General features: G+C 42.5%; 3 protein-coding genes across 5 annotated transcripts in view; 1 reads left to right on the top strand and 2 right to left on the bottom strand.

Annotated features, from left to right (window-relative positions):
- LOC133023186 (cytohesin-3) overlaps positions 1-12,397 on the top strand; it is a 29,531-nt gene extending 17,134 nt beyond the window's left edge. Inside the window, exons 2-13 of the mRNA XM_061090152.1 lie at positions 1,051-1,133; positions 1,671-1,735; positions 2,553-2,619; positions 2,783-2,901; positions 3,327-3,407; positions 4,457-4,569; positions 5,668-5,816; positions 6,397-6,508; positions 9,003-9,079; positions 9,783-9,854; positions 10,019-10,173; positions 12,009-12,397. Of these exons, the coding sequence (XP_060946135.1) occupies positions 1,051-1,133; positions 1,671-1,735; positions 2,553-2,619; positions 2,783-2,901; positions 3,327-3,407; positions 4,457-4,569; positions 5,668-5,816; positions 6,397-6,508; positions 9,003-9,079; positions 9,783-9,854; positions 10,019-10,173; positions 12,009-12,081 (1,166 nt within the window). The 3' untranslated portion in view covers positions 12,082-12,397. The remainder of the gene's footprint in view (positions 1-1,050; positions 1,134-1,670; positions 1,736-2,552; positions 2,620-2,782; positions 2,902-3,326; positions 3,408-4,456; positions 4,570-5,667; positions 5,817-6,396; positions 6,509-9,002; positions 9,080-9,782; positions 9,855-10,018; positions 10,174-12,008) is intronic.
- Positions 12,398-16,727: 4,330 nt separating this feature from the next.
- On the bottom strand, positions 16,728-20,745 carry cacng5b (calcium channel, voltage-dependent, gamma subunit 5b). 2 transcript variants are annotated; one of them, XM_061090524.1, is made up of 5 exons: positions 20,546-20,745; positions 19,083-19,222; positions 18,437-18,577; positions 18,187-18,332; positions 16,728-16,988 (listed from the first exon to the last, which is right to left on the bottom strand). In XM_061090524.1, exons 1-5 carry the CDS (start codon positions 20,743-20,745, stop codon positions 16,728-16,730), a joined length of 888 nt encoding a protein of 295 aa, XP_060946507.1. The 2 variants fall into 2 exon arrangements, with proteins under 2 accessions (XP_060946507.1, XP_060946508.1); XM_061090525.1 differs by having other exon boundaries at positions 19,083-19,169; positions 20,550-20,745.
- A 4,548-nt stretch (positions 20,746-25,293) lies between these two features.
- Positions 25,294-27,597, bottom strand: part of prkcab (protein kinase C, alpha, b) — a 77,093-nt gene continuing 74,789 nt past the window's right edge. For both annotated transcript variants that reach the window (XM_061089960.1, XM_061089959.1), the window contains 3 exons: positions 27,282-27,389; positions 27,023-27,163; positions 25,294-25,458 (listed from right to left, as the gene is read on the bottom strand). In XM_061089960.1, coding sequence (XP_060945943.1) covers positions 25,294-25,458; positions 27,023-27,163; positions 27,282-27,389 — 414 coding nt within the window. The remainder of the gene's footprint in view (positions 25,459-27,022; positions 27,164-27,281; positions 27,390-27,597) is intronic.

Here is a 27,597-nt window from a genome sequence, read left to right as displayed (position 1 = left end):
CTGTGTGTGTGTTTGCGTGTCAAACACACAGGATGTTATTCATGGAAGTCATCTGCTTTCAACAGGGAAGTTTGTGTGGTTTTAATTTGGTTTGGAAAAAAATTCTCACAAGAAATGTCCTTTTATGTGCTTTTTTTTATCATCTGCTCCCACCACCTGCTGTGTATTGTACGTACGTAACACTGTTTACACTCCGTGGCCACTTTATTAGATACACCTGTAGGATCTATAGTGTTGCAGCGGCACACAGGTTTCACGGTATGAGAGCTGATGGTTATCATACAACGTACGAACTAAGAATCATATCTGCACATCTCTCTTCCTCCTCAGCTTCCTGTTAGACTAGAGAGCGGCGAGACTGATATCACCAATCTCCACTATAGGATAACTTTGGATGTCCCCAAAACACATGGGCTTCTCAATTTCAAATGTTCATGTCCCCTCCAAGTCGTTCCCGTGGCTTTGACAATACAAGGCCCCCGACTGCACATGTGTGGAGCAGCTGAAGAGACGGTTATTTCCCTCAGGAGTTGTTACAACCACAAAGCACAAGAGCGAAAAAGATTGGGAATATTGGACTCCCATTCGCCAGGTGGTCCTCAAGTTGCCAGTAAAACAGATCGAACTTCTTCCACAACTTCAGTCCATTTGTCATCATCTTCTGCCTTCGCCCCCATGTTCTCCTCATCAGTGGTGTCTTATTTGACAGATATGAAAGTGGGAGTTAGTAACACAAGGCCACAAATACATGTTTGAGGTTTGGACTCCCATGCTTCCCAAGCGTCTTTGCAGCATATCGTGCTCAATCCAAGGTTTCAAGATGAAACGACACCTCTGTCTGTTAGTCTGTTAATTCAGGTCATGATTAATGTCTTTGCCGTGGATTCATTGAACTGGAATGCACTGTCAGGCTTAATCCCTGTGACTACCCTGGCTAGTAGGAAGGTGAATTAATTTAATCCATCCTCACAACCCTGCCCCCCTTCCTCCCTCTCTCTCTCTCACACAAATATACTCTTTCAATTTTTCCACTCTCTCTGTATTTTCCAGTACCCGAGGACCTGTCTTTGGAGGAAAAAGATGAGCTGTCGAACATACGACGCAGGAAAAAAGAGCTGCTGGATGATATTGAAGTGAGTAACAGTTCATGAATTAGATTTTATTTGTTATAGCAGCAGACGGTTATTAGAAGTTATGGCTGGATTATCAAATCGTTCTAAATCGGTTATTCTTGGCAAACCCTAAATCAATAGAACGTGTTATTGAAGCTGCTGAATAATGTTACGTATTGAGCATAGTTTGATTAATGTGTTTTCCCTGTGCATACACTCAGCATACGTCCAGATTATATCCTATCAGGCGTTTCCCGTCCCCTCCTAACGATCCAGCGTCGAATAAAGACAGAAATACCCTCATGAGACGATCCTATTAAAATTGTGTAATATTCATTTTACCCGCATCGTCCAAACCCCACTGTAGCTGTAAGGGAACCTTTCATCTGGATGCTCTTCGCATTTAAATCTTATGTAACCATGTTCATCGTCATCAAATTACGATCCTCCAAGTGTTTACCTCCTCCCCTCACAGTATTTTATTTAAAAAGTGATAAAACACAAATTTTAATGTACGGTACAAGCGACTGAGTTATTTTCCTGTTTTCTTCTCTGCAGCGGCTGAAGTTTGAGATCGCAGAGGTCATGACTGAGATTGAGCAGCTAACCTGTGTGGGGGAGAGGTGAGTTCCTTTACCGTTCCTTTTCATGTATTTAATGAAAATGAATGCAAATATCAACGGTAATGGTACTTCCTCCACCACTGACTCTTGTATTATTTCTTAATACTTATTATAACTATGTAAATAGTTAACTTCTGTCAATTGACAAATCAGTTAATTGACTCATAGCTTCAGCTCTACTTCATTCTTTATTTTCTTCTCTACAGATATAAAGTTGTTTCCGCCGTGCGCCTGACACCTGTCGTGTGTGTGTGTGTGTGTGTGTGTGTGTGTGTGTGTGTGTGTGTGTGTGTGTGTGTGTGTGCGCGGGCAGTTTGTGTGTTAATGACCTTTTGTTTGAGGAGCGAAGTGGGAGCGTCCCCTGACCAAACATGAGCCAAACTGTCTTTTTTCAGAGGGTTCCAATCTACGCGTGTGTGCGTGCGTACGTGCGATTGTGTGTGTATGCGCGTGTGTTTGTTTGTGTGTGTCGTCTGAGTGTGTTCACAGTCTGAGATGCAGGTGGGAAAGGGACTCAGGATATTTTGGGCACACAGTAAACAGGAACAGACACACATAGGTGCAGATTTCCCTGTGGGCTGCATACAGAATGAGCACCAGGCTGCAGGTCGGGTACAATAAAGAAAGTGATGCAGCACAGTTGATTAAAAAAATAAGGTATTATCAGTTTTTCTCCACGTAAAAATAACCAAAGTCACGTCATGTCTTGCACGAACCTTCACAAACTGACCTAGTGAACGTAACACAGCAGCCTGAGGACAACACCACACCCTTCATAGTTATTTGATGGACGTTCTTTTGCTTTTTTTCTCTGCAGCAAAACCACACAGAGAAACAAACAGATCGCCATGGGCAGGAAGAAGTTCAACATGGACCCTAAAAAGGTCAGGCCCCCCCACCCTGAACTCCCAGAATCCGTAAAACAGTTGAATCATGGTTTCATGATTTGATTTGGCCTCTTGAATAAATGAAAATCTCCAATCCATCCGTCAGTGGTATTAATGGGGAGCTGAAATGAAAGTGTGCGCTCTTTCTTTTTTCAAACAGGGAATCCAGTTTCTTTTGGAGAATGATCTTCTGCAGCACACCCCAGAAGACATTGCACAGTTCCTCTACAAAGGCGAGGGGCTCAACAAAACAGTCATCGGGGACTACTTGGGAGAACGGTGAGCTCTCCAGTTTTCCCTCTGTTTTCCGTCCACCTTTCTATTTTTTTCCGCTCCCCCTGCATGCATGTGAGTATAAAGCCCCAGGAAATTGATAGTCTGGATTTATGGACCAGAGCAGCGATGAGAGAGACGGTGCCAATAAAGTATCTGAGCAGACATGTGGTTCTTATCGAAGAAGAATCAATGAGGATAGGACAGTCAAAACAAAGGGGATTTCACGCTGCCGGCCTCAGCCCACACTGGGGCTGTCTGTCTGAAACTGCTGCTGTGACCGGGCCGCAGCGATTTAGTTTCCAACTTGGCCCCAACAACTGTGAAACAGTCACTGTACCCTGCATATTTCGAGATAAGAGGAGTGAAGAGTCTGTTTCTGATTGGAGAGAGGAGTTAAAATATTTGAATGTGTCCGTCCTCTCCTCCAGGGACGACTTCAACATCAAGGTCCTCCATGCATTTGTGGAGCTTCATGAGTTTGCGGACCTCAACCTCGTACAGGCCTTACGGTGAGTGGCAGAGGAAAACTGTGGTCATAAAAAAAGAGTGTGTTACAGTCCACAATGTCCAGTTTGAGGTGATTTCAGGTCTCTTAAAAGTAGTTATGTTCTGATTCAATTTTTCCTGATACATTATGCCAAATAATGATCCAATATAAGAGCATAACAGTGTCTAACAGTACACTACTGGAAGTCACCTCTTCTTCACCGCTCTATAAAACCAGTGGCAGTAAAGTCCAACTGTTGTTTTGGAGCTGCCAAAAGTGTGATTTTGTAGATGGGACTAGTTAGTTTAGCTTTATTTCAGACTCAAAAGTCCTTATCACTAATAAAATAAAAATAAATTGATTACAAAATACAATCATCACAAGCACATTGGGATTTAAAAACACACACTACTCTACTTGAAATCATTGTTGCATCTCGGCAGTTGTAAGATGAACAGGAGATTTACAGCAACTAAGCATATAACAAAAAAAACATCCTAAAAATATTCTTGCACACATTTGATTGGCCGAGGCATTGAACTGTGGGATGACTTCATATGGCGCTGCGGCAAAAATTGATCCAGGTTAAACGCCTGTGCACAGGAATGAATCAGAGGCTGAAATCATGCAGCGCTAATGTCAGTTTTCAGCCTGGAATTATGGTTCTCCAAAGATGCATGTAAACATCTCTGTGGCTTTACGTAGAGAGGGGGGTTATGGGTAACCACAGGTTATGGAGGGTGCTCAGACCGCACCTCCTTATTGTCAACGATGTGTCAGGCAAACCTACGTGTCATGCTCGCTCAACAAACTCTTATCGAAATGAAAAAGAAGAAACATGCATATTGACAGAAATAACTTCCCCGAAACCTATTTTCCAGACACTAGTCTTTGTTGCTAATAAAGGTTAAAGATTCTTGTTGGTATTATAATTAGTTATTAGAATGTCTAAAACTAACTAAAAAGTTAATTTATTCCATAGGTTCTCTGATTTATTCCATAGTAGACTTGTTCATTACTGTTATACTCATTGTTGAATTTGTTTCTCTCCCTCTGTTCCTGCTGTAACAGGCAGTTTCTGTGGAGCTTCAGACTTCCTGGCGAAGCCCAGAAGATTGATCGCATGATGGAGGCATTTGCTTCCAGGTACTGCAATTGCAATCCTGGCGTCTTCCAGTCCACAGGTACTACACAGACACACACAGACACACACAGACACACACAGACACACACACAGCAGCAGCAGATATATGAGTCAGACTGAGCCAGACAGTCCAGGAGAGATAACATGGGCGAGCCGGAACCACCTCAGCCTCAGATCAATGCTCCTGACGGTCTGTCCTCCTTCGTTAGACGGCTGGACCTGTTTGGACTTTGTGCATCTTACATAAGATAAACAGTGTCTCACTCACAGCCAGAAAACCTGTTTATGTTTCTGGTTCTCAATCTGAACGTCACCGACAGTCAGCTTACTTCTCAATTTGCCACCGTTGCTAGAAGCCTGCCCACCAATCGCACTGTAATCAGTATTCGTGTCTCCAGCCGTGATAATGAAATTGATCAGTGGTCAATAGAGGTCGTTAGTGGAGTCTTGGCCCCGTCGCACATTGTCAGGCTGCCCCTGTGTTAACCGAGCCAGTGTTGAGGACACAGGTGACAGCTCGGGTCATGAATATTGATGTGGTGCAGTGGAGACACACCCAGACTAAGTTATTGGTCATCTCTCAGAACTGGTGCACGCTGGGCCGTAAATCACAGGGCTGAGGATGTTGACTGGGGCAGGAAGTGTGTGGGTGGATGAGGTGGAGGACGAATCCCAGGAGTTATGATGTGAAGCGTGATGGGTGTGTGTGTGTGTGTGTGTGTGTGTGTGTGTGTGTGTGTGTCAGAATATGGGGCTTTTTGTTGATTAAATTCTGTCTTTTATTCTAGTTTTTTGAATGCCCTAAATTTAGCGGTGACTTAATCTTCATTCATTAAGTTCTGTCTAATTAATCACAAATCATTGGTGCTTTCATATCAATACTTTTCGAAGAAATTAGTTGAATATCCACCACTTTTCAGCCTCTTCTTCTTTTAAAACATGTTTTCAATTTCATTCTGTAACTATAAAGAAATGAATGATCAACAATTGAAGACTACGAGATCAATATTTTGTCATCATTTCCACACAGTTCCATTAACTGCAAGCAACAAAAAAGATGTTTTCACACCCGCAGACACAGCTCTGCTGTAGTTTATGTTTCCGAGTCACACTCTGTGTAATTCCCCCCCCCCCACAGACACCTGCTATGTCCTATCGTTTGCCATCATCATGCTGAACACCAGCCTGCACAATCCCAACGTCAGAGACAAGCCCCCTGTGGAGCGCTTCATCTCCATGAACAGAGGGATCAATGAGGGGGGGGACCTCCCAGAGGATCTACTCAGGGTGAGAGCTTTGGCTTTGTTACATCATTTGTGTTGAAAAAATGTTTGCAATGTAATGTGTGATAGAACGTGTTGGTAAAACATGAAGTTTTGAGGATTAAAAGTGGTATGTATGGACTGTAAGTTTTTCCACCATGAAACCCAGCGAGTCATTCCTCACCAATCGACACATCCACTCATAAGAATAAGATCTGCACCTTGATAAGGATGCTAACGACCTTTTGTGATATCGAAACCTGCTTTCAGACAAGCACTCGAGTCCGGACATTTTCGGTGAAATCTTCCGGAGGTGCTGTATGTGAAACAAGAAAAATGTCACAGTCCGATGCTCTGGAAATTTTCAGGAACTTTTTCCCACCCAGCCCCCTAGTGACATATATGAAAAAATGTCTGTGTGAGAAAACAACAAAAACAAGTTGATCTACTGACTGTAACTTACCTCTGTACCAAAGTGCCCTAAATACTTGTTAAAGATTCACCCAGTGGTCGAGGTGTGAATCACTTTGACATTGGAATTGAATCTGTCCATGTTCTGTTTAACGCACCATTCATTTTCTTTTCTGTTCTCTCTCTCTCTGCAGAATCTATACGACAGCATCAAGAGTGAACCCTTTAAGATCCCAGAGGACGATGGGAATGACCTGACGCACACGTTCTTCAACCCAGACAGAGAGGGCTGGCTGCTCAAATTAGGTTAGTGTGGCTCCCTGCACATTCCCCTGCTGACAGGATGCAATACATCCTGGATTAAATTGACTTTATTTGGTTAGTCTTGCATTTTTCTCTACAATCGTAGCTTTATTCTCACAGCGGCACGAGGAGATAAATTGCAGGATAGTGGCCGAGGACACTGGTCATACATGGTTCTGTCTAATTAGCCTCTAATCACTGTGACACTGGCCTGAAATGGCTGTAGGTGCACCTCTGTCACCTCTGTCTGCTCCAGTAAGGGTTAGATTTGAAGCATTTTCATAAAAGCGACAACAAAAAAGACTAAATGCAGCTCAATAGTTGTGTGTGTGTGTGTTTGTGTGCCAGGGATGCTTTCCCAATGATGCAATGCAGTTATTGTTCTTGTTCCGGCTCTGTTTCTTCCACATGTTTCTGTTTGTTTACATGTGTTTTTGATTTGGACCTCGCTCCAACGCTCTGCAGTTCACGGCACAAAAAAAACAAAATTCCCGCTGCTCCAACATTCTTCACATACCACCAGAGCATCTCATCACCTTTCAGTTAAAACTATTTTTAGAGTGCCGCTATTTATTTACTGTTAAATTAAAGGTGGATTGATTATCGGACATAACATTTTGTAGTTTACTGATTATTGTTTGTCAAAGGTTGAAGGGCAAACTCACTGGAGGGGATTAGGAATCTAATTACATTCACACACACACACAGCTTTGACCTGCACATTCCTTTAACTCCCTGTAATGTCTCTGTAGTCTCATCAAACCAGTGAGTATGAATGCAAATAGCCCCATTGAGGCTCACAGACCTAACATGATTACATTTTAGTCGGGCTCCTCCCTGGAGCCATTTCCCACACCAGTTATCACTATAACATTTCTAATAGGACTCTCTAAAAATAAACCCTGGGGGATGTGAAGAAATAAATCCCTTTTTTAGAAAATCTCTCTGTTTGGAGCGGAAATTTGGGCCGCGCTAATTCAATAGCCAGAGTCTATTGAAATGTAAGGAAGCTTTGGTAATTACGTGTGGCCCATATAGGCTCATGTGAGGCAACACAAAAACAGGAAGGAAATGCTGCAGTGAAAAGTGTTGTGGCCGTGAGGGAAGCTTAGTGCACAGAGGAACTAATCAGGAACACACACACACTTTGGGGATATCATTAGAATTTGATTGTGCTTGCTCTTGTGAATTTCTTCGTCTTATGATTTATTTTTGGACGTGTGTGCTTGTGCGTGCATTTCCCATTGTCTTCATGCACACATTTGGCACACGTATCCCACCACCAGAGCTTCCTCAGCGTCCCGAGCAGGGTTTTCCTCCAACATGAGCCTCTGCAGTCACTGCCAGAGGCTGAATCCTGCTTCAAACCAACGTGCTGAACGTTCACGTTTCTGATTTACTTCGGATGTATTTTGCACAAGTTAACACGTGAGGTGGTAAACTTGCTCTGGGGTTCGGTGTGTGTGTTTGTGTTTCATAGTTCTTTTACTTGTGCACTTTTACATGCATGCGTTTCTTCGGGGGTGCTCTAGGTGCCATATTAGGTTCATATCAAGAGCTGTTTGCTCCCCTCTCCTTAGAGCCAAAGAGGTTTTATCCTGTTGCTTGATAAAAAATGAATAGGCACAGGCAGTAATAATTCATCAGTGGAGCAAGTTGTTATTTAACTAAGCTAAAAACTTGGGAGAGATGGTGACGATTGCGATATACTCATACTTTGTTTCCTTCAGCTTCCTTCGAACAAGCGGCCCTGCATTTTCATAATTTCTCTTTATCAGGTTTATGTCTGAGACCCTACACCTGCACCATAAGATAGAACCGCATATGCCTGTTAATCCAAAACATGAAGCACAGTAAATTATTTGATAAACACACTCGAAACCTTGAACACATATTCAGAAATAATGTTAGATTTTTGCTTTTGAATAGTTCTTTCTTTACACCTTTTCCCAACCAGAAAGTCTGGGGCACAAAATCAAAATCATCAACTCAGTCTATAGATGGGAAATTTCTTTTCAGCTCCGTTTATATGGAATTCCCTTTAAACTATAATCAGCTAATAGAAAGTATAGGGCATATTTCACATATAGCAGAACTGGAAAATAGATATACCATCATAAACGTAAATCAGACTTCGACCTTTCAGTGGCATGTGTTCACGTCAGTGTGTCTAATTGTCACATGATATTCTCATGTGATTGATGACAAGCTGCCTTTCATATACAGGAAATTGAATTACAGCCGTGAACTGACAAACAAACATTTAGAATCAATCATGTCAAATGTATGTTTTCTCTGAGTCTGTTTTTCTGAATTCTGAATATTTGTACCATTATAAGATATTATGAGATAGTTTTTCCCAAATACACAAGAGAAGGAAAACATGTTGGCTTTAATAACGAGTGTCACGTCCCTGCTCCTTTTCCTGATGGCGAGACAGTGAGTCTGTCACTGTGGCCTTTGTGTCACTTCCTTCTCCTCTTTCTCTTCCTGTCAGGGGGCCGAGTAAAAACCTGGAAGAGACGGTGGTTCATTCTGACGGACAACTGCCTCTACTACTTTGAATACACAACAGTGAGTCTCATACCCATGATGATGTTTGGATTAACAGACGTGGTTTCAAATGAGACCAAAATGAGATGACAACAGTCTCCGTTCCATTTTGTGTCATTCTGTCTGAATGTAAAGCTGGAAGGACATTTGAGTTCTGAGCTTCCATATTAAATTCTGGGATTATAAGGAAAAACAGATGATAAGGTTCTCCAGTACGTTTATTTGTGCATCCTCACAGATTTGTATCTGTGCCTCTGTGTCCCTGTTAGCTGCTGCCTCAGCACTGTCCTCACTCTGCCCTATTATTATCCTTGAGGACGCTATCATTATGTCCCTTCCTCTGGCCTGACTGCTCCACACTCACGTTATCAGCTCTTTTAAAGGGCCGCGAGGGTGAGAGGAAAAGGGGTGAGCAGGGTTGATTTCCATGCTCACAAATGTCACAGTGGACTTCAACCTCTCCTTCCTCTCTGTCCTTCCCTTTCTGTATGTTTCTTCCCCTCTCGTCTTCCTCTTAAGTGATTCCTTAATGCACTGCTCTTGTCAGGTCTCCTCTTTCCTCCTCTACTCTATTCCTCTGCCTCTGCTTCTCATCTGATCTTCTCTTTCTGTTCTTTCTTCTTTGCTTGCTTTTTAACTTTCTCCATCAGTGATGCTCTCCTTGTGTTCAATCGGGTGTTTTTCGTCTTCTCATGTTTCTCGTTCTCATCCGTCTCTCCATCAGGACAAGGAGCCTCGTGGGATCATCCCTCTGGAGAATCTCAGCATCAGGGAGGTGGAGGAGCCCAGGAAACCTGTGAGTGTTGCTTCACTAGAGACCTCACCCTTAGATCACACCTCAAGTATATTTTCTCTTTGGTTCCTGTGTTTATTACATGTTTCCTTTTTGTAAATACATTTCTCGGTCAGGCTAAAAACCTGCACATTGGTTGATACCCTGTTCCTTGTCCCCTTGTTTAGAACTGTTTTGAGCTCTACAACCCCAACCACAAGGGCCAGGTGATCAAAGCCTGCAAGACTGAGGCAGATGGCCGTGTTGTCGAGGGAAACCATGTGGTGTACAGGATATCAGCACCCACGCCAGAGGAGAAGGAAGAGTGGATTAAATCCATCAAGTAAGACCCCTGTCTATAAAAATGGAATATAACCCTGCCCTGTAAAACCGAAACCTGTTGTATAGACCCGTTCTACACCTGCCTGTTTGGAATGGGTTGTTTGTCTGGCCTGTGGTGATGCTAGCTCTCTTCCTCAAACGGTAAAAATGACCTGCAGTAATTGAGCTGTTCAGACCGGCTGCTGGACTCGGTCCCCAGAACCCTGAAGCCACGACCCCCCCCCACTGCTGCACACAGAGCCCAAGTCCAAATTCAACCATGCACTTCTTTGAGCCCTTAACAACAAGACGTTTCTCGATATGTGTTTCTGGAATTCAAAAACGTTTGATGTCTAAATGTAGATTTTGTCACCTTGAGTGGTTCCAACATCTCGTCTAGCCTGTGGATGAGAGTAGAGGGACCCAGACGTGGGTTTTAAACCCTAAATCTACACCAGGAACTTCACAATATTTAATTTACAGCAAAGACACAATGAACATGTGAAAGTGTTAGGACTTACATAACATCAGAGTAAGTGACCTAAATTTTGAATGCTCTGTATTCAGCTGCATAAAAGATGGTGCAATGTCAAAGAGAGTTGGCTCAGCAGAACAGTACACTTGTATATATAGTACAGGTCTTCCTCCTCCTCCTCCTCCTCCCCCTCTATCCATACTCTGTGTATCCACTGGGGAAATGATGTGGGATTAGTCACTGCTTATAGCACCCCAGGGGCGAGAGCCAGTAAACCCAGCAAACCTATCCAGGAGAGGCAGCAGCTCCGGACTGGGTTGATGCATTCGTAGCCACAGAGGCTAACAAGCCTCAGCTTGCATTTCACCAGAGGGGTCCGAGAGGACTGGAGGTCTGGGGAGATAAAAGGCTTTTTATGGAAATTATGATTTTCACCCTCTTCTAATGTAGAGATGATCAGGGGAGAACTGCACGATCTGCTTATCTTGAGCGAGAAAGACACAGACCGAGAAGATACTGGACCAACCGTGTCAATGGAGAACGTGCACTGTTGTCTCTGAATGAATGAACTCACGCAGTATTTTATTTAATGAGAAGAGTATATGTCTTTTTATATGTATTCCATAAAATTCATTATGCTTTCACGTCTTTTAAGAACAGAAATAGTGTAACTGTTCTATCATATTAGTCATGGGAGCCTTGCCTGGTTTAGATCACTCTAGCATGTAGAGTTTTTGTTCCATGAAATTGGGTTGTTGAAAATGACAATGAGCGGAATGAAAGAGGGGATAGTCATCGTATACAGACTGATTCTTCAGCGCGTGGAGTTGTAAAGGGAATCAGAGATATCCGCAGTGGGGGGTTGAGCCTCCTCGTGCTTTGTGCTGGTGCTAACAGGATTTAGCAGCCGTGAAACTGGGCTCCTCGGTGGAGCCCGAATGGCTTCATGAGTCACTCACTCTTACTGTACGCCGTTTTTCCACCGCTCCGAAAAACATCAGGAGCAGAAGGATGCGGAAGAGTCAATAATCTTGAGCACCATTGTTTTCCCTCCTTCACACCTATAAACCCGCAGAACAGCGGCAGAGAGAGTGTGCGATTGTGTGTTTTACTTCGTATTTGGCAGAGTTGTGGAGGAGGGAATCGGCGAGAGGTTCCAGCAAACCAGAGTACCAAGAAAAAACTTGGGGAGGGAGGGTAATTCTTCAGAAACCATGGAAACCAAACTAGGTCATTGCACAAACTTTTTTTCTTTTTTTTTGATCTAGTTAAGGCAGGGGTTTGTATAAATGTGCCTACATTTCCATATCAAAGATGCTGGAGACTCTCATGTGGCGATATTATTTATTTCATTGCTGTCCTTTGATTGGCTTCTTCTCCAGGGCCAGCATTAGCAGGGATCCCTTCTACGACATGCTGGCCACCAGGAAGAGGCGCATCGCGAACAAGAAGTGAAGAGGGACAATCTTCACGACCCCCAACTGCCCATCTTTCTCTCCCTCAGTTCGTGAACACGTATATCACACACTACAAAGCTGGTTCACCGCAGAAGTGACTGTAAACCTAAGAAAAAGTCAGCTTTTCTTCTGGACTGTCCACAAGTCTGTGTTGAGGAGACATCACACACTACCGAGGGAACGGCAGAGCACCAGGAAACTCAGATGTACATGAGCAACCAAACAATCAGTTTGTTTCTCCTCCATCTCATACACACTCCCCTACCTCCCTCTCATGGTCATGATATGTTTCTAGGTCTCCTCAAAGCACAACTGCCAGGTTTCAGGTGCACATTCGCATGCCTGTTATTATAGACTAGAGTGTGCGTTTGTGTTTGTGTGTGTGTGTGTGTGTGTGCGTGTGTATGCTTGTGCGTGTGCGAGTGTGTGCTTCTGCAGTGTGGGTGCATAAGTGATTCAAGTGTCCCCCTCCATTGTGCTTTATGAGGAAGTTACTAATTCAGGATCAGAGCTCAGATGTGAGGTCAGCTACTTGGGGCACGGCTGTCAAAATGAAAGGTTGAATATAAATATGAGGGGAAGGGAAATAGACAGACGGAGAGAAAGGAGAAGTGTCTGGGAGGTGACGGGTGAAGTTTAACCTCACTCGAAACCCTGTCGTCATCTCACTCTGGTGCTGAGTTCTTCTCTCCGGGTGCCGTGGCTGAAGCTCAGAGTAACATCAGAGAACAGAGCTGGCTTACATTAAGGTTCCTGATCTAACATTACAGTCTTGAGTCAGCTGGGCTGATTTCATTTATTTGAGTGGAGCAGAGATTTTTTAAATGTGCAGACTTTTATTTGAGTTGAGTAGCAATGGTGCTTTTGCCAAGGCCTGAGCGGAAACTTACTTCTTGGAATTTGAAGTTGTAATCTTCGAGATTTCCCGTCCTGGTTGATTTGGCTTCACCAGAGTAAAGCAACAAATGTAACAAAACAGCAACGGATTCATGCTGCATACGGCTCGAGAACGTTTCCAGACAATAGGAGTTACAGGAGTCACCTGCAGCTCTTCATCTAAAGATCACTGTGGCTGCTTGCACGAATGCTGAAAATGTCCATTGTCTTGTTTCAAATGTATTTTAGGTAACTGATATTTGTCAGCCCCAATCTCTGTAACAGTTTCAATACCATACGGTGTCCTTTGACTGAATGACAATAAGAGTGTTTTGCCTGTTAAACACTTGATTTGAAGCAGGAAGTGTTGGATTTACATCAGCAGCAACTCAATAGAGCTGTGAGATCAATTAAAAACAGTTAAGGTGCAGTCACATAGCATTTCCTCTAAATCCAAATGTCTTGTAATAAATTAGAGCCGTCACAAACTATAAACGATTTATGACAGCAACATTACAGTCTGATAATGTGGTCCCGTATAGAAACATGTTAAAAAAATAACTTCTCTATTTCCAGTGTAGCACTGTTTGTATTGGAACGACTGAGCGGATCCACATGGTCAAAGTTAAACAAAGAAAATTCCTCTATCTTAATGGATTACAATGATCTTTTGTTTCCTGTGAATCCCTTGCACATGTCGCAGCACTTCAAATCCGGTGGTGGGGTTGCAGACTGCACCACCGCCAATCAAAGCTGATAATTAGAGAGGTAACTTCAGCATTACATTGAATGGCTATTGCAAAAAGAGGAGCATAGATAGCAAATATTTTCTGAAAATCGAAAGGATTATAACTTTACGAGCACTTTCCTTTGAGAAGGTCCTGTCAGTCTAAAAGGTAAGTTTCAGTGATGGCTGTGCGATAGCTCTCTATGGTACCAGTCCGATTAAGCTTCTTTCTTTTATTTTGTATATTTTTCTTTTTGGTTTTCTTGTCTATGTCCGGTGTCAGTGAAGGGCGATGTGTTGTCGTGATCATGTTTGCATTTGGTTTGTAATCCTAAATATACTTGCTTGCTTTTGTGTTCTTTAAGAAGAGAAAAGAAGAAACTATAGATCTATAATAACCTCCTACTCTTTTGTATTTATTTTCATTTGTGAAATGGTTGCTACCTGTAAATGTTCAAACAATGTATGCTTAAGTTATATAATGTATAGGTTTCTGGTCTCTCACGCACTCTCTGTGTAACAAATTCGCATCCGCTGAAGTTTGGGGTCTTCTTTACAAAAGCCTTAAACACAATCATGAGAAAATATATATTGATGATGAGAATATTGATCAATAACTGTGACAATGTTAAAAAGCCATGACTGATGAGTATGAGATGAGATATTTATGATGATGATGATACAGATTACAGCGAAAATTATGTTTGAATTTAATTATGATGATTCTAGTGAAGTAATATCAGTGATGATGAAAATGATAATAATAATATCTTTGATTATGATGTCAACAGCTATGAACACAGTAGTTTTCTATGTGATTGTAAAATACAATGAAAGCCTCGAGGGCAGACAATTATCTTCTACTGCTCTGTGTGGGCGTATAGTTACATTAACTTTTATATTCTCTGTAAAAGCTATTGGTCACGTTGTACATTAAATGTATCTACATAAAGTATACATAAATCTCACAGCAGATGTATGGTTCATTCATTATTGATGCTGGTCTCTGCATATTTGCATAAATTATTAGCTCTCATTAATGAATTACACAGATTTCATGACGAGTAGATTGGAAACACATCATGTCGCTCTCCATCGTGCAGACACCTGCTGTATAACTGGCTGAATAAATGGTCAAATAACCAGAAGTGAAGGGGAACAGATAAGATAAAAGAAAACATTTTGGTGGCAAAGAGAGAGAAAAAGATGTGAGGCAGAATGAGTGAGGAGGGAGCGCCCTCTACTGGCTCTGGGACAAACACCCACAAATTGTAAGTGGAATCATTCCTCCACCAAGGCCCGACCGTCTAGTCATGAAACCACATTTAAATTCACAAGATCAGGCCCCTGATCCAGATCTGCACCAAAATGTAATGGTTCCTTCCTTGGGTCGTGCCTCACCCCTCCATAGAAATTCATTGAAAATGGTTGAGTAGTTTTTGTGTAGTTCTGAAAACAATCACTGACGAAAACAAATGATAATGATATTAGAAGATTTAATAGAAGTACATCAATGCAAGCCACATAGATTTATTGAACACAAAAGGTTAAAGTAAATCAAATCAAATGCAAACCTCATAGACAAGTAGCGTTTTCTACTGGAGAAACAATTTCTGAAACAGTGACACAGTTCTCAAAACATTAATATCCACAGCCTGAGCCGCACAACATCACTGATCATGGTCGACTCAAACGAAATGTGCGTCTGTCATCAGGTGTGAGAGGAATTAAGACTCTGAAATGATCCTTGAATCGTTAGTAGAAATACATAATACCTCTGTCGTTGTATGTCCTTTCTGCGTTTTGTAATATCTATATAAATCTCAATCCCTTCTATTTAATGTAAAAGTGTTTAGGAAATGTGCTGTAAATTTGAAATTCAAATATTGATTAATATTAATATCGTTCAGATTATTATGCATCTACTCTTTATTTTTGAAAGCTTATGACACCTACTTGTATTTAAGGATGTATGCTCCACAATAAACACGACAGGCACGTGTCAGATTTAAATAGTTTATTAGAAAAAGTTGTCGCATTGATAACAAGACAAACTCAGTGTGTCACTGGATCACCTGATAATATTTAAATACACTTGTACTTTTTAATTCTGCAAGAGAACAAGAAAAGCGTGACCAACATATTTAAGAGCTGTGCTTTTAGGATCATCAGATTTTTTTAAGTTTGTGCAAAAGCAACTGAAACAAACTGTTTTAACTGAAACATGTGAAGGTTAAAAGTCACTTTAAAATAATAATAAAAAAAAGAAAATACTGCCCCTCAGTGGGATAATGAAGCATAGCAGTTGTCAAATAGTCATTAATCATTCAGTATTTATTTACACTTCAGTTTCCAAAGCTGTTTTCCTGTTCACTGTCCTTTTACACGTACCCTACTCTCTGATTTGTAACTGTTGCACTGATGTCATCGTTGCTTTCCCCTCTCTTTTTTTATTTGTTGTCTTGACATGCTCCATGTCAGGGGACAGATAATATTGTTTTGAATTGGAATCCGGGGTCAGTACCTACTACCTAAAGAGTAAGTTCACTTCAGCTGGGTTGAGGGTCGATATGTTGGGGTACAGTTTGTAGAGATTTTGCCAGGAGGACTGGAGGAGCCCAATGTGGTGTTGCTGTCAGGTAGTTTTTTGGAAATGCAGTGATGTGAAGAAAATGCACAGACGACCAAATAAAATGTCTCTCCTTTTCAGATGAAGTTAAAACAAGAACTAATCTATTGTAAAAAAAATAAAACTTTTCCGATTCTTACTTTTTGAGACTTTTCCAAGAAAGAATCTTTATTTTTCAACTGTGCCTCAAACTAAAATGTAGGCTCTGTTTCACAAACAAATTCACAAAGAAGGCTGCAAACAAGGCTTCGAATATTTTGTATATTTTCTCACTGAAAAAAACCCTCTACAATCCTCGATTGCAGCTTTGTCTCGAAAGAAGGCTCTGTCTTCACCTGATCCTTTGACCCTAATGGATCTTCCACAACCCTCCAGTAACCCTCAGGTGCCCTCTGGTGTGATGGAAGAGCCCTCAGCAGGGTGAAGAGGAGACCTGGTCGTAGTCGGGGCATTTGAGGAGGACAGGGTAGCTGATGCTCATCTGGAGCGAGGCGTCGCTGGAGATGTCTGAGGGACTGCGTCCACGGGACCAGGCCTGTGGGTGGAGGAACTGGCCCGAGTGGCCAGAGCAGTTGCTGAGACGAGGGCGGTAGAAGCTGGGGTGGTGAGGCTGGTAGATCTCCTCGGCTGTGTAGCGCTTCATGAACAGGTAGACGGACATGACACCCGCACTCTGCAGCGGGAAAAGTTTGACATTATAAATATGTGTCATGCAAAGTACTTAAGTTGCACATGCACATGAAAATAAAATTGTGTTAAAACAAAACATTGTTCCTATTCTTTTTGCATATGCTTCTATCTGCTTGCAATTTTAATTTATATTTGTATCAGCAAACTAACAACGAGCTGTGCAGATAGTAACTATAGTGACACCGACAGTTAAATGTTGTGTGCTGCAGTTGCTCTCTGCTAACACACGATGGCAGTGACTACTACTACTACTACTCTTCATTCTTCATTATTATATAAATCTATTGATATTGTATTGGTTGTTTATTTATTCATTGTGTCAACTATGTATTACATGGCATTATCTGTATGAAGATCTATTTATTTATATCTATTTTTTTTCAAAACTTTTCCTTTTGTCTGATTAAACTCACTTCATCTTTCTCTGAAAGTCTGGGTGAAATATAAATTCATAATGGATTTATTTCTAAAGGATTTGATGTAAAAAAAAAAAGATCATTGAAATGACACAACCTTTATTTCAGATCAAAATATTTTAAGTGTTATTTACAACTCAAGCCAGTTTTAGCTTTAACACTGTTGTCAGCGGCATGTTTCTAATTTTTTACCCTTTTCCCACTGAAACTGTTTTGGCTTTTAAAATCTCTTTTTGAATTATCCACTACAACTTCAAATAATTGCACATTGAACGGTCACAATGCAACATCGTTCAAGGTGCTTTCATATAATAACAGTCAGGTCAGAACTGTGGACATAATCTTACATGCTACACCCGAAATCTAAATCTCAAACATTTTAGGTGCTGATATAAAGTCTATTTTCAGCACTCAGACTTGCAGTATGATACACAGCTCACTGCATTGCAATTATTTTCTTCTGGTTGAATCAAATTATTTGCAAAATTACAGAGCTCAAGTTGACGTCTTCAGTCATTTTTAGTTTTGTCTGATCAACAATCCAAATACTCAACGATTTTCAAACCACATCTATTGTTATTTAATCATAATATTGGTTGATTCATTTTCTTCCAATGAACTAATCACTTAATCTTCCAATCATCAAAGCTCTAATCGAGTCTGTAAATGTTAGTTCTGAAAGATGTTTATTAGTGAGTGGTGTTTGTGCTGATATCCCCAGCAGTGGAGACTGGTTGTTATTGGTGGTGATGTTGTGTTGTTCACCTCAGTGAGCAGGAAGGAGATGGCAGCGAAGGCAAAGGACCAGCCGTAATTATAGGTAAAATAGGCCTCACTGCTCTTAGTCCTGTTCAACATTTCATCATTGATACTGGAAATATACAGCACCAGGCCCAACACCAGAGCCAGACCTGAGACACAGAGAGAGGGAGAGGGGGAAGAAAATCTGGGTTTGACAAAACAGAAGAAGAGGAGACGGGGACAAGAGATAAGAGCGGGAGGATGACGGGGGTACCTGAGAGGATGAAGAAGATTCCAGAGACGAAGGCCAGGATGGTGCGATGGGGTCGCACGTGCCCGATGTTGCTGAGGACAAAACCGATGAACATGAAGAACAGGCTGACCAGAGGGAAGGGAGTGGCTGAGCGGATCATCTCTGAGGAGGAGGAGAGAGAGAGAGAGTGGACAATCAAAGCGGCTTTTCAATCTCAAAGAGTGTGAAAAACTTGTAGAATGTCTCGTTGATCTAATTAAATTCAATTGCAGCTGTATTGATAGAAAAAGTCTGAGTTCTGAAAAAAACTATGTCAAACCAACTAAAGATAAGACACTCGATCATCTTCTGCTCCATTTAATGAATACAGTACAATATCAGGTCGCATTACATTGAGTTACTAAGGATTAATCTTCCAATAAGCTTTCCCTTTGAGCGACATAGAAGGGCTGGTGAGGTGAATTGTTCCTAAAGAGGCAATAAGCATTCTGCAGAGGAGCCCGATGACTCAGACCTCACTGTCTGGCGCAGGTCTCATCTCAACCTTATTGAAAAATGACAAGAGTTTGGATAAAAATACCTCAGCTCTGTATGTGACAACCCCGAGGCGCACCTTGAGTTATTGGGCCTGAATTTGCCGTTGGAGGTTTCTGATGCTGTTACTCACTGAGCATGTTCACCGTGGACTCGGACGTCACCTGGACGTTCATGGGCATGATGTACTCGATGGTAAAACACCGACCAGACTCGTCCCCTACAGAGGACAGGGGCAGAAATGAGGAGAGGAATTTAGAAAGAAGGAGATGACTAGAATACCTAGACAAACTAGAGTTTCAGTCGACTGTTTTCATTCCAGACTCATAGGAACTCACTGTGACTTTTGACAAGTGAAATCCTATCAAATCAGAAATGACCTAAAGACAGACTTGAGATATCACGTTCAAGAGGCCAAAAGTAAATTAGAAAGGATTCTCCACTGGGGCTCCTCCGTGAGATATCACATTTTTAAACACCTGTGATGCAAGTTTTACACGTAATGCACATGTTGGCTCAGGCTCTAATATATATTTATATACAACTAAATTACAATCAATGGTTTAAAAACAAATTACCAATATTTAAACACAACAAAAACTTTCCTTTGCATCCTGTCATCTACTCTTTCACATTTCCAACAGTCAGTTCTTCACAGTGCGTCATCAGGTTTTTTTTTAAACTAAGGTGTGAGTTACATCACATCCTGCAAATGAAGCTGCACAGCTGTTCTTATCACCTCGGTGACACACACACACACACACAAACACATACACACACACACACACACAGCACACTGTCAAATCATCCACCAGCTAACTCTGTGGCACGATGACACGATCTGCCTCTGAAGACTTGTGGGTGCAAATTCATATGTGTGTGTGTGTCTGAGAGTGTAATTGTGTATATAATCTTATTGCAGGAATGACTGTACTTGAAGTTTACTTTGTTTAACAGTGACTGATTGTAACAGACACACACACACACACACACACACACACACACACACACACACACACACACACACACACACACACACATACATACACACACACACACACACACACACACACACACACCACACTGTCAAATCATCCACCAGCTAACTCTGTGGCACGATGACACGATCTGCCTCTGAAGACTTGTGGGTGCAAATTCATATGTGTGTGTGTGTTGTGTCTGAGAGTGTAATTGTGTGTATAATCTTATTGCAGGAATGACTGTACTTGAAGTTTACTTTGTTTAACAGTGACTGATTGTAACAGACACATACACACACACACACACACACACACACACACACACACACACACACACACACACACACACACACACACACACATACTGATGAAGTAATTGTGAATGTCATTCCGTGTGAATGTCAAATCTGATGATATGTCAGTGTGACAGCATCAGCTCCCTGCAGCTGCCACAAGTAGATGCTGCACAGCACAAGGGAACTTTACCCACTTTAAAACCTATCACCACTGTCTGTGCCACAGACCTGATGTACTCACGATCACACCTTTAGTTTACAGGAGTACGGATCAAATTCAGCCCAAATCGTGGCAGGTTCTGGGAACACATGCCCTCTACTAACCAGCGAGGGCGCAGACCCTCCAGAGGCCCGAGTGCAGCGCCGTCTTGATGTCCGTGCTCTGGTTCAGAGGCAGAATGACGCCCTCCTCCAGGTACAGCCAGTAGTCAGTGCTGACGGCCACTCCCAGTAGACCCAGGCCGCTGATTGCAAAGACGCTGCTCAGCAAAGTCAGAGCCTTCCTGCTGCAGGCGCTCATGGTGACCAGCAATCTGTGGTTCAAATAAAAAGAAACGTCTGGAAAAAGCTTCAAACCTTGCTTCTGTATTGCTTTGTATTCAGAACTTCAATTTACCATGAAAAACTCAGGGTTGTGCAAAGTCATAATGAAAACCCAGACAACGTGTTTTACACAACCAGCTCACAGACCCCCCCCCCCCCCACTGAGCCTTGAAGGTGGGAGAGGATGATTGACAGACCTACAGGATGAGGAGGGAGTGACCTTCGTCTTTCCACATTATATTTCAGAATGCTTTCTCAGATCCAGGAAGTCAGATCAACTTGCCTTGATGAGACGCTTATGAAATGTCTGGGCAGCCGGACAACCGCGGGAATCAGTAACATCTCTGGTTGTAAATCAAGTCCAAATCTTATTCTGTTTGACTGCATCACAAAATGATCTTCACGTCTTCCCTTCAGTTTAGGTTTTTGAATTTACTGATGGAAAAGTATGGGCAACTTTCCAAGTGAATTAGTTTTAATATTTTGATGCTAACTACTCATTTGGGTTAATTCCACATCGCTGCCAAATCTGTCCCACTCGCGCCGAAAAGAATAATTAAGTTGGAGTCAATAGAAATCGCCTCCTGCGTCGACAGTGAATATAAACACTTGCATGATAAGACATCCAAGAATGAGTTTTGACATTTTACAGCCATTAATGCCACAGTGCTGGGAAAGGTTGGACATTCATAAAAGCCAATACTGGAGTGAGACATCATCTGCAGTGACAGGGCGATGCTTTCAAACCCCCCGGACACATGAATGATCTATGTGATGTGACAGAGGGGAGAATCACCTAAAGGACGGATTGACAGAGGAGAGGCTCGGTGGTACAGCTGATGATGAGCTCATTTTGCAAGAGATGAGCTGCAATAATTATTTCCACCTCTAGGTTCTTGTGAGTTGACCTTTTTTTCCTTCTTTTATGCACCACAGCTCTCTCAAATAGCAGGAACACTTTCTCTTTTGGTGTTTTAACAACTAGAATTTAACCCACTGAGAACCCTCTGTGATGCTCATGGTGTAAAGTATTTTTTTTTGCATAGAGACTCACAAAATCAGCTTGCCTCTTGTCCAGGAATGTCTTCGCTCTTACTTTGAAATATGTTAAAGGTTCAGTGTGTAGAATTTAGTGACATCTAGTGGTGAAGTTGCATGTTGCAGCTGAATAACTCTAACGTCACCCTCCCCTTCCAAAAACGAAAGAGAACCTCTGGAAGCCTGTTATAAAAACTGGTGTTTAGTTTGTCCAGTTTGGGCTACTGTGAGAAAAACACACCTGTATTATGTCTGAAGCAATTTACAATAGCTATCATATGTTAATTTAAATAGTCATAATAAAGCCTCAAGCTGATCATTTAGTCGGGATTCGACAAAGCTAAGTAACCTGGTCTGTGGTTTAAGAAAGAAATAAGTTGTGTAATGTCCCGTTATTATAACTTTTACAAATCAGATGAAGGTTTCACAAAATCCAAACTGTATTTTTAAGAATCTTTACCTTCTCTGTGATAATTTGTTCCACATTTGACAAGTCTAAATACAGTGGTTATTGAAGAATAACATCAAAACCTCAAGGAAACATCATACTGACCAGTGAATAAGTGAAATACATCTAAGTCTCAACTCCAGCTAAGAACAAGCAAGAATTAAAAAGTGATCTCATTGCATGCTGTGTTTTTTCTGCTCACCTGTTCGATTCTGCGCTGAGCACTGAGTGAAAGTTGTGGATTTAAAAAAGATCCTGTGTTGCAGTGATGGAGGAGAGAAGAAGTGATTGTCTGTGAAGAGACGATCAGAAGAGAAACAAGAAGCGAAGCTGCTCCGGGACTCTGTGATTCTGTGATTCTGTGATTCTGTGATTCCTTCAAGACGAACCGCAGCGAGTCAGAGAATCACAGCGTCTGCTCCTCATTCAGGCTGCTGAACATGTGTGAGAGAGAGGGAGAGGGAGAGAGAGAGGGGGGGTGTTAGAGAGAGAGAGAGAGAGCGTATGTGTGCGAGTGTGTGTGAGAGAGACAGGGAGGGGGTGATGGAGGAGGATAGAGAGAGTGTGTGTGTGAGAGAATGTAGGTGTGTGTGTTAGAGAGAGAGAGAGAGAGAGAGAGAGAGAGAGAGAGAGAGAGAGAGAGAGAGAGTGTGTGTGTGCATGTGTGTGTCTGTGAGAAAGAGTGAGAGAGGAAGAGTGTGTGGGATTTTACTGTCGTGACAGTGTTATTTATTCCCCTTATTTAACTGTTCTTTGTTAATAAATAAATATTCGTCTTTATTCGGGTTCGAGTCCAAGCCTTAAGTTGTCACGGTAACACAATGTGTCACATGTGTAGAACACAAGAAACTTAACACAGCAGATTCATATCTTTCGTATATTTCATACTTTATTAATGTACAGTATCCATCATACCACAATGAACAGAGGGACAAGAAAACTCAGGTAAACGAAAGCAGGGGCAGTGGAAGGAAACATACAAACATCCCAGTGGCTCTGGTTCCCGCCTGTAGTGGTTCTGGACCCTGGTTGATTATCTCTGTCATGCGTCAAAAGGTTTTCCTGTTGTGTTTAACCTTTCCTTTAATACAGATTCTCAATGTGAGACATGTAAACATTCATTTTTCTCTTAAGCTTCAAAGCAAATCTCATTTTGGTCCAGATGTGACAGCCGCAGTTTACTGTGAAGTAACTAATTCTGTGGTCAAGAGCTGTGGCAGCTAAATTTGGCAGTTCTACAAAACGTCATGGCTTTGTGCTGTGCTGCAGTAGAAGCCTTTTACAACAAAAAAAACCTGCTGGACAAACCTAACTGGAAACAAGAAGACTCAGTTTGGCACCATTAAACAATAAGCCAACACATCGGCTATTCAACCAAGCAGGTCGGGCTGTGTGACGGTGGGGAAGAAGATGATGAGCGGTAAAGCAAACAGTGCTCGTTGGGCTGGTTCGTCTCATTCTGTGCAACAAGGTGGTGTGGTGGTGGTGTTGGGGGGGGGGGGGACTCCATGCTCACACACCAGGGATCGCTGTATCATGCAGGGGTCTCTCTCATGCTGAGATCAGGCCTCGCCGCTGGCATGCACACACGATTCACAACGAAAAAGACGTGTTATTCTGAAATCCTCAGACTATCTGCGTGAAATTCAGCTGGTTACAGAGGGAGTCAGCCCTGAGTCGTCCAAGGCAAGAGGGCGTTCAAATGTTCCACGCTCGGGAGGTGCTGCATATTCTCTATATATGACACTGAGTAGTAGAAAATAACGGAGAAGTCGTGGAAATACATGTAACAAGGTTCGCTGATACCAAAGCTACCAAAGATTCAGCCAAACGCTATGAATACCTTTTCTTGGGTTGGGGAGGGGAGGGGGGGCTGTCTACGGTAATAAAAGCACATTCAGTTCGTAGTATAAAATCTGCAAGTGAATTCTCTTTTTTAAACATCTCGTTTGAAACATATTTACAAAGAAAGAGGGGAGAAGAAAGGTTGACATACAACAGGACTTAAAAGTTAAGCAGAACATAAAAACAGGGACAGAAACTCTTCGCCTCAACAGGATAAGACTCCTCGAAAACATACCACAATCAACACAGTTTATATCATAATACTCAAATTTACAATGATACTAGACGTGTACTGCATCCTAGAGTCTACTGCTCATACCGAGTCAGAAAATAAGCATGCGACAGAGATCTGCTTTGTGCATATGGAAATAGCGTCTTTATATTTGAAAATACTGTCTCTCTGATTTTCTGACCCTTAAATCCTGCTTTCACGCACCGTCGGCAACATCCACCGCTCTGGCAAGCCCTCAGCAGATTGGAACCAGGAGCAGACTGTGCTTCCGTTTTTTGTAGAGTCGGATTTACAAGAGTTCCACGTCCTACAGAAAAAAGATTTCAACGCTCCCCGTGTAAGGGTCTGGCTATGTTGACACTGCTGGGGAGGGCCAGAGGGGAACCACCTTAACAAGGACTTCAGCATCTGCAAAAGAAATGTATTGTCCCACTTCCACTTTGGCACTCATGTGTACTGACCCGACCTCTTTGTCGAGTTTATAAATATAATTTACACGTGTAGCAGTTCAGAAGTAGGTAAAGCCGGGACAGAGCAGAAAGACATGTTCTGATCTCGTCGTGCATTGCAGCTTGTTGCGTAGTAAGATGGGGGGTGGGGGGTCTTGCATGTTTCATATCTAATGAGAGAGCGACTGATACCAGGACACATTCATACACGAGAAAAAAGGCTGAGTAACAGATAACGGTGAAGAATAAAGAGATGTTATATGAGATGTTTTGGGGGAATGATGTAAAAATATCAGTGCCATGTTGTTTTTCCTCTCACTTCAGATTGGACATGATTTCACCACAGCTCCTCTCTCCTGTATGTGTCATTCCATTAGGCAGTTGTCCATAACCAGTAGACAGAACACTTTAGAGAATGATACGAGTCTGTTGACAGAGGGACGTCGGTTGGAGTTTGGAAGGGTCCTGTATTTTACTGACAGTCCGTGATTTTTCCATTTCTCCACGCCGTCCTCATACCACGCTGTGCAGGGAGGGATGCAGGAACTGAGGGTTGACGTACGAGAAGCCGGCGAACTCGCTCTGGTCAATGTTGGCGATGACCAGCTGGTCGGGCGGGGTCAGCACGGGCTGAGTGCGCGTGAAGAACTTGTCGAAGTTCTCCGCTCCTTTGCCGCCCTGAAAGAGATTAAAAGACAGGTCAGGTGTGGAGAGGATTGATCACTGTCTCCATCTCGGAAAGACTTTGAAAAGAAGATTGTCGAACGGTAACAGGATTGTGGAGTCTTGATTAAAAAGGCTTTTCCTCATGAGTCTTTTATTAGAAAGCTCCCCAGCCTTCCCAGAGGGGACGGAGCCTGACGTGTAGCTGGGCAGAAGTTGTAATTAGATCAGAAGCTGACCCTTCCACAGCAGAGGGCATCAGCAGCAGTGTGCGGCTTCACTCTGGGCTGTTATGGGTCTCAGGAAGCTAAATATATATATATGAGAATATTGCTGTGTATCAACAAGCAAAGGAGACGGATTCCTTCAGAATGAGTGATACACAACTAAACCAAATCTGAAGTTTAGAGCGAAATCATGCAAAACAATATCTCAGGAGACGCATCAGCACGTCAGGTTTTTTCTCAGCTGCCTTGTCATTTTTACTGAAGCTGAGCCACACGCCTCAGATGGATCTTTTCTTTGCGAATCCCCTCAGACCAATTAGTGACGTGGTGAATGGGTTCACAACCGCGATCCGCCACACAAAAGCCCCTTGAATGGATGCATCCGCTATTAGGAAATGTTTTCCTTCCCCCTTCGTGAGCGGAAACATACATCTGCTGCGTAACCCTGCATTTATTGTGGCCCTTGTGTGGAAGTAAAAGGGAACTTTGCTCTTAGAGATCTATTTTTAATCCATTGTGGCAGCTCTTCTGGTGCTCCGGGCGCTGGGGGCAGCGAGGCGATGGAGGACGCGGGAGTCTGCAAACAGAAAAGCAGCGTTCGCGGTGACAGGAGGAGGTTTAGGTGTCGGCTGGTGGCTGCAGCTGGGATCCAGCCTCCTGCTGCACTGGCTGCATCAAGAACATTAAACTGGGCCGAGGATGAATGAGAGCGCAGTAACACAACATGCATCCATTCATGTATATACACGCTAGGAGGAAGTATCCGACCACCGGAGGGCGAAAAAAGACAGAAATAAACCACACAATATTTTATGAATGTTTTCTGAGACTGTTGCGTCATTTCATCCTGCACACAAGAACCTGAATGACGAGAAAACCATCTATCTCTTAATCTTTTCATTACTTTCATTAACGTGAAAGTTTTGCTGCCACTGACGGGTTACATCCCCAGAAAATTGAGAGCGGAGATAGAAAATAATCAAAAGTTCTCAAAGAAAATGTGGACCAGAATGTGGATATCTGAGCAGAGTCCATTGGGTTTGAGTTGGGTTTGGCTGGGCCAATGTGACCGACTTGTTTACTCTGCAGTGTTTGTCTGTGACCAAGCAGTAACCATGCATGCGACATACAGGGTGACACAAACTCAGTGCAGCAGGACAGAAAAAAACAAAATCACTGTTGGGTTCAGGCTTGGACGGTTTCAGACGGAACGTGAACCAATGAAATGCTTTAAGGTCACTGGCTGCTCTTTCCTTGACAACTGTAGTTTGTTTATTTGTTTGTTTGTTTTGGTTACACAAAAACTACTAAACCCATTTGTACCAAACTTGATGGAGGGATGGGACACTCACCACTTTGGGTTTAAACGGCGGCTGGATCTCTCTGTTGGCCAGGCGATCCCAGTCGATGCGTCTGAAGAAGGCCTGCTCTCTGATGTCCCTCTCTCCCTCCAGGCTGCAGCCAAGACGCTTCGACGGATGTTTGGTCATCAGCTGGGGACACACACACAGAGCAGGATTATAATAATGTGACAGGGGCTGTTTGGTGCTTGAGGGAAATTTAAGAATATGATAGTAAAGTTATAAAAATGGTAATTTAAGCATAACTTACTCCCTTGCAGATGGACACTGCTTCTTTTGTCATGGATTTGGGGTAAGAGACATTGTGCTCCATGATGGACTGGAAGAGCTCGTCCTCGTCTTCTCCATCAAACGGAGGCTGAAGAAGGAAAACAGTGAAAAAATGCCCAACACACTTTCAAAATCTAAACATTTCTTGTTTTGTCTGACCAACAAACTTAAAGATGTTCTATCTAGTGTGATATAAAAAATAGAAAGAGGTGCAGCAAACCCTCACAAGTGTTATCTTTATTTTTTATATTACTTTTCTGAAGAAAGTGCTTCACAAAAGGATAAAACAACAAGTC

This window comes from Limanda limanda, chromosome 17 (assembly GCF_963576545.1).
Source record: "Limanda limanda chromosome 17, fLimLim1.1, whole genome shotgun sequence".
Taxonomy (NCBI): Eukaryota; Metazoa; Chordata; class Actinopteri; order Pleuronectiformes; family Pleuronectidae; genus Limanda; species Limanda limanda.
Note: the sequence above shows the minus strand (reverse complement) of the source record. Positions and strands in the feature narration are given on the sequence as shown.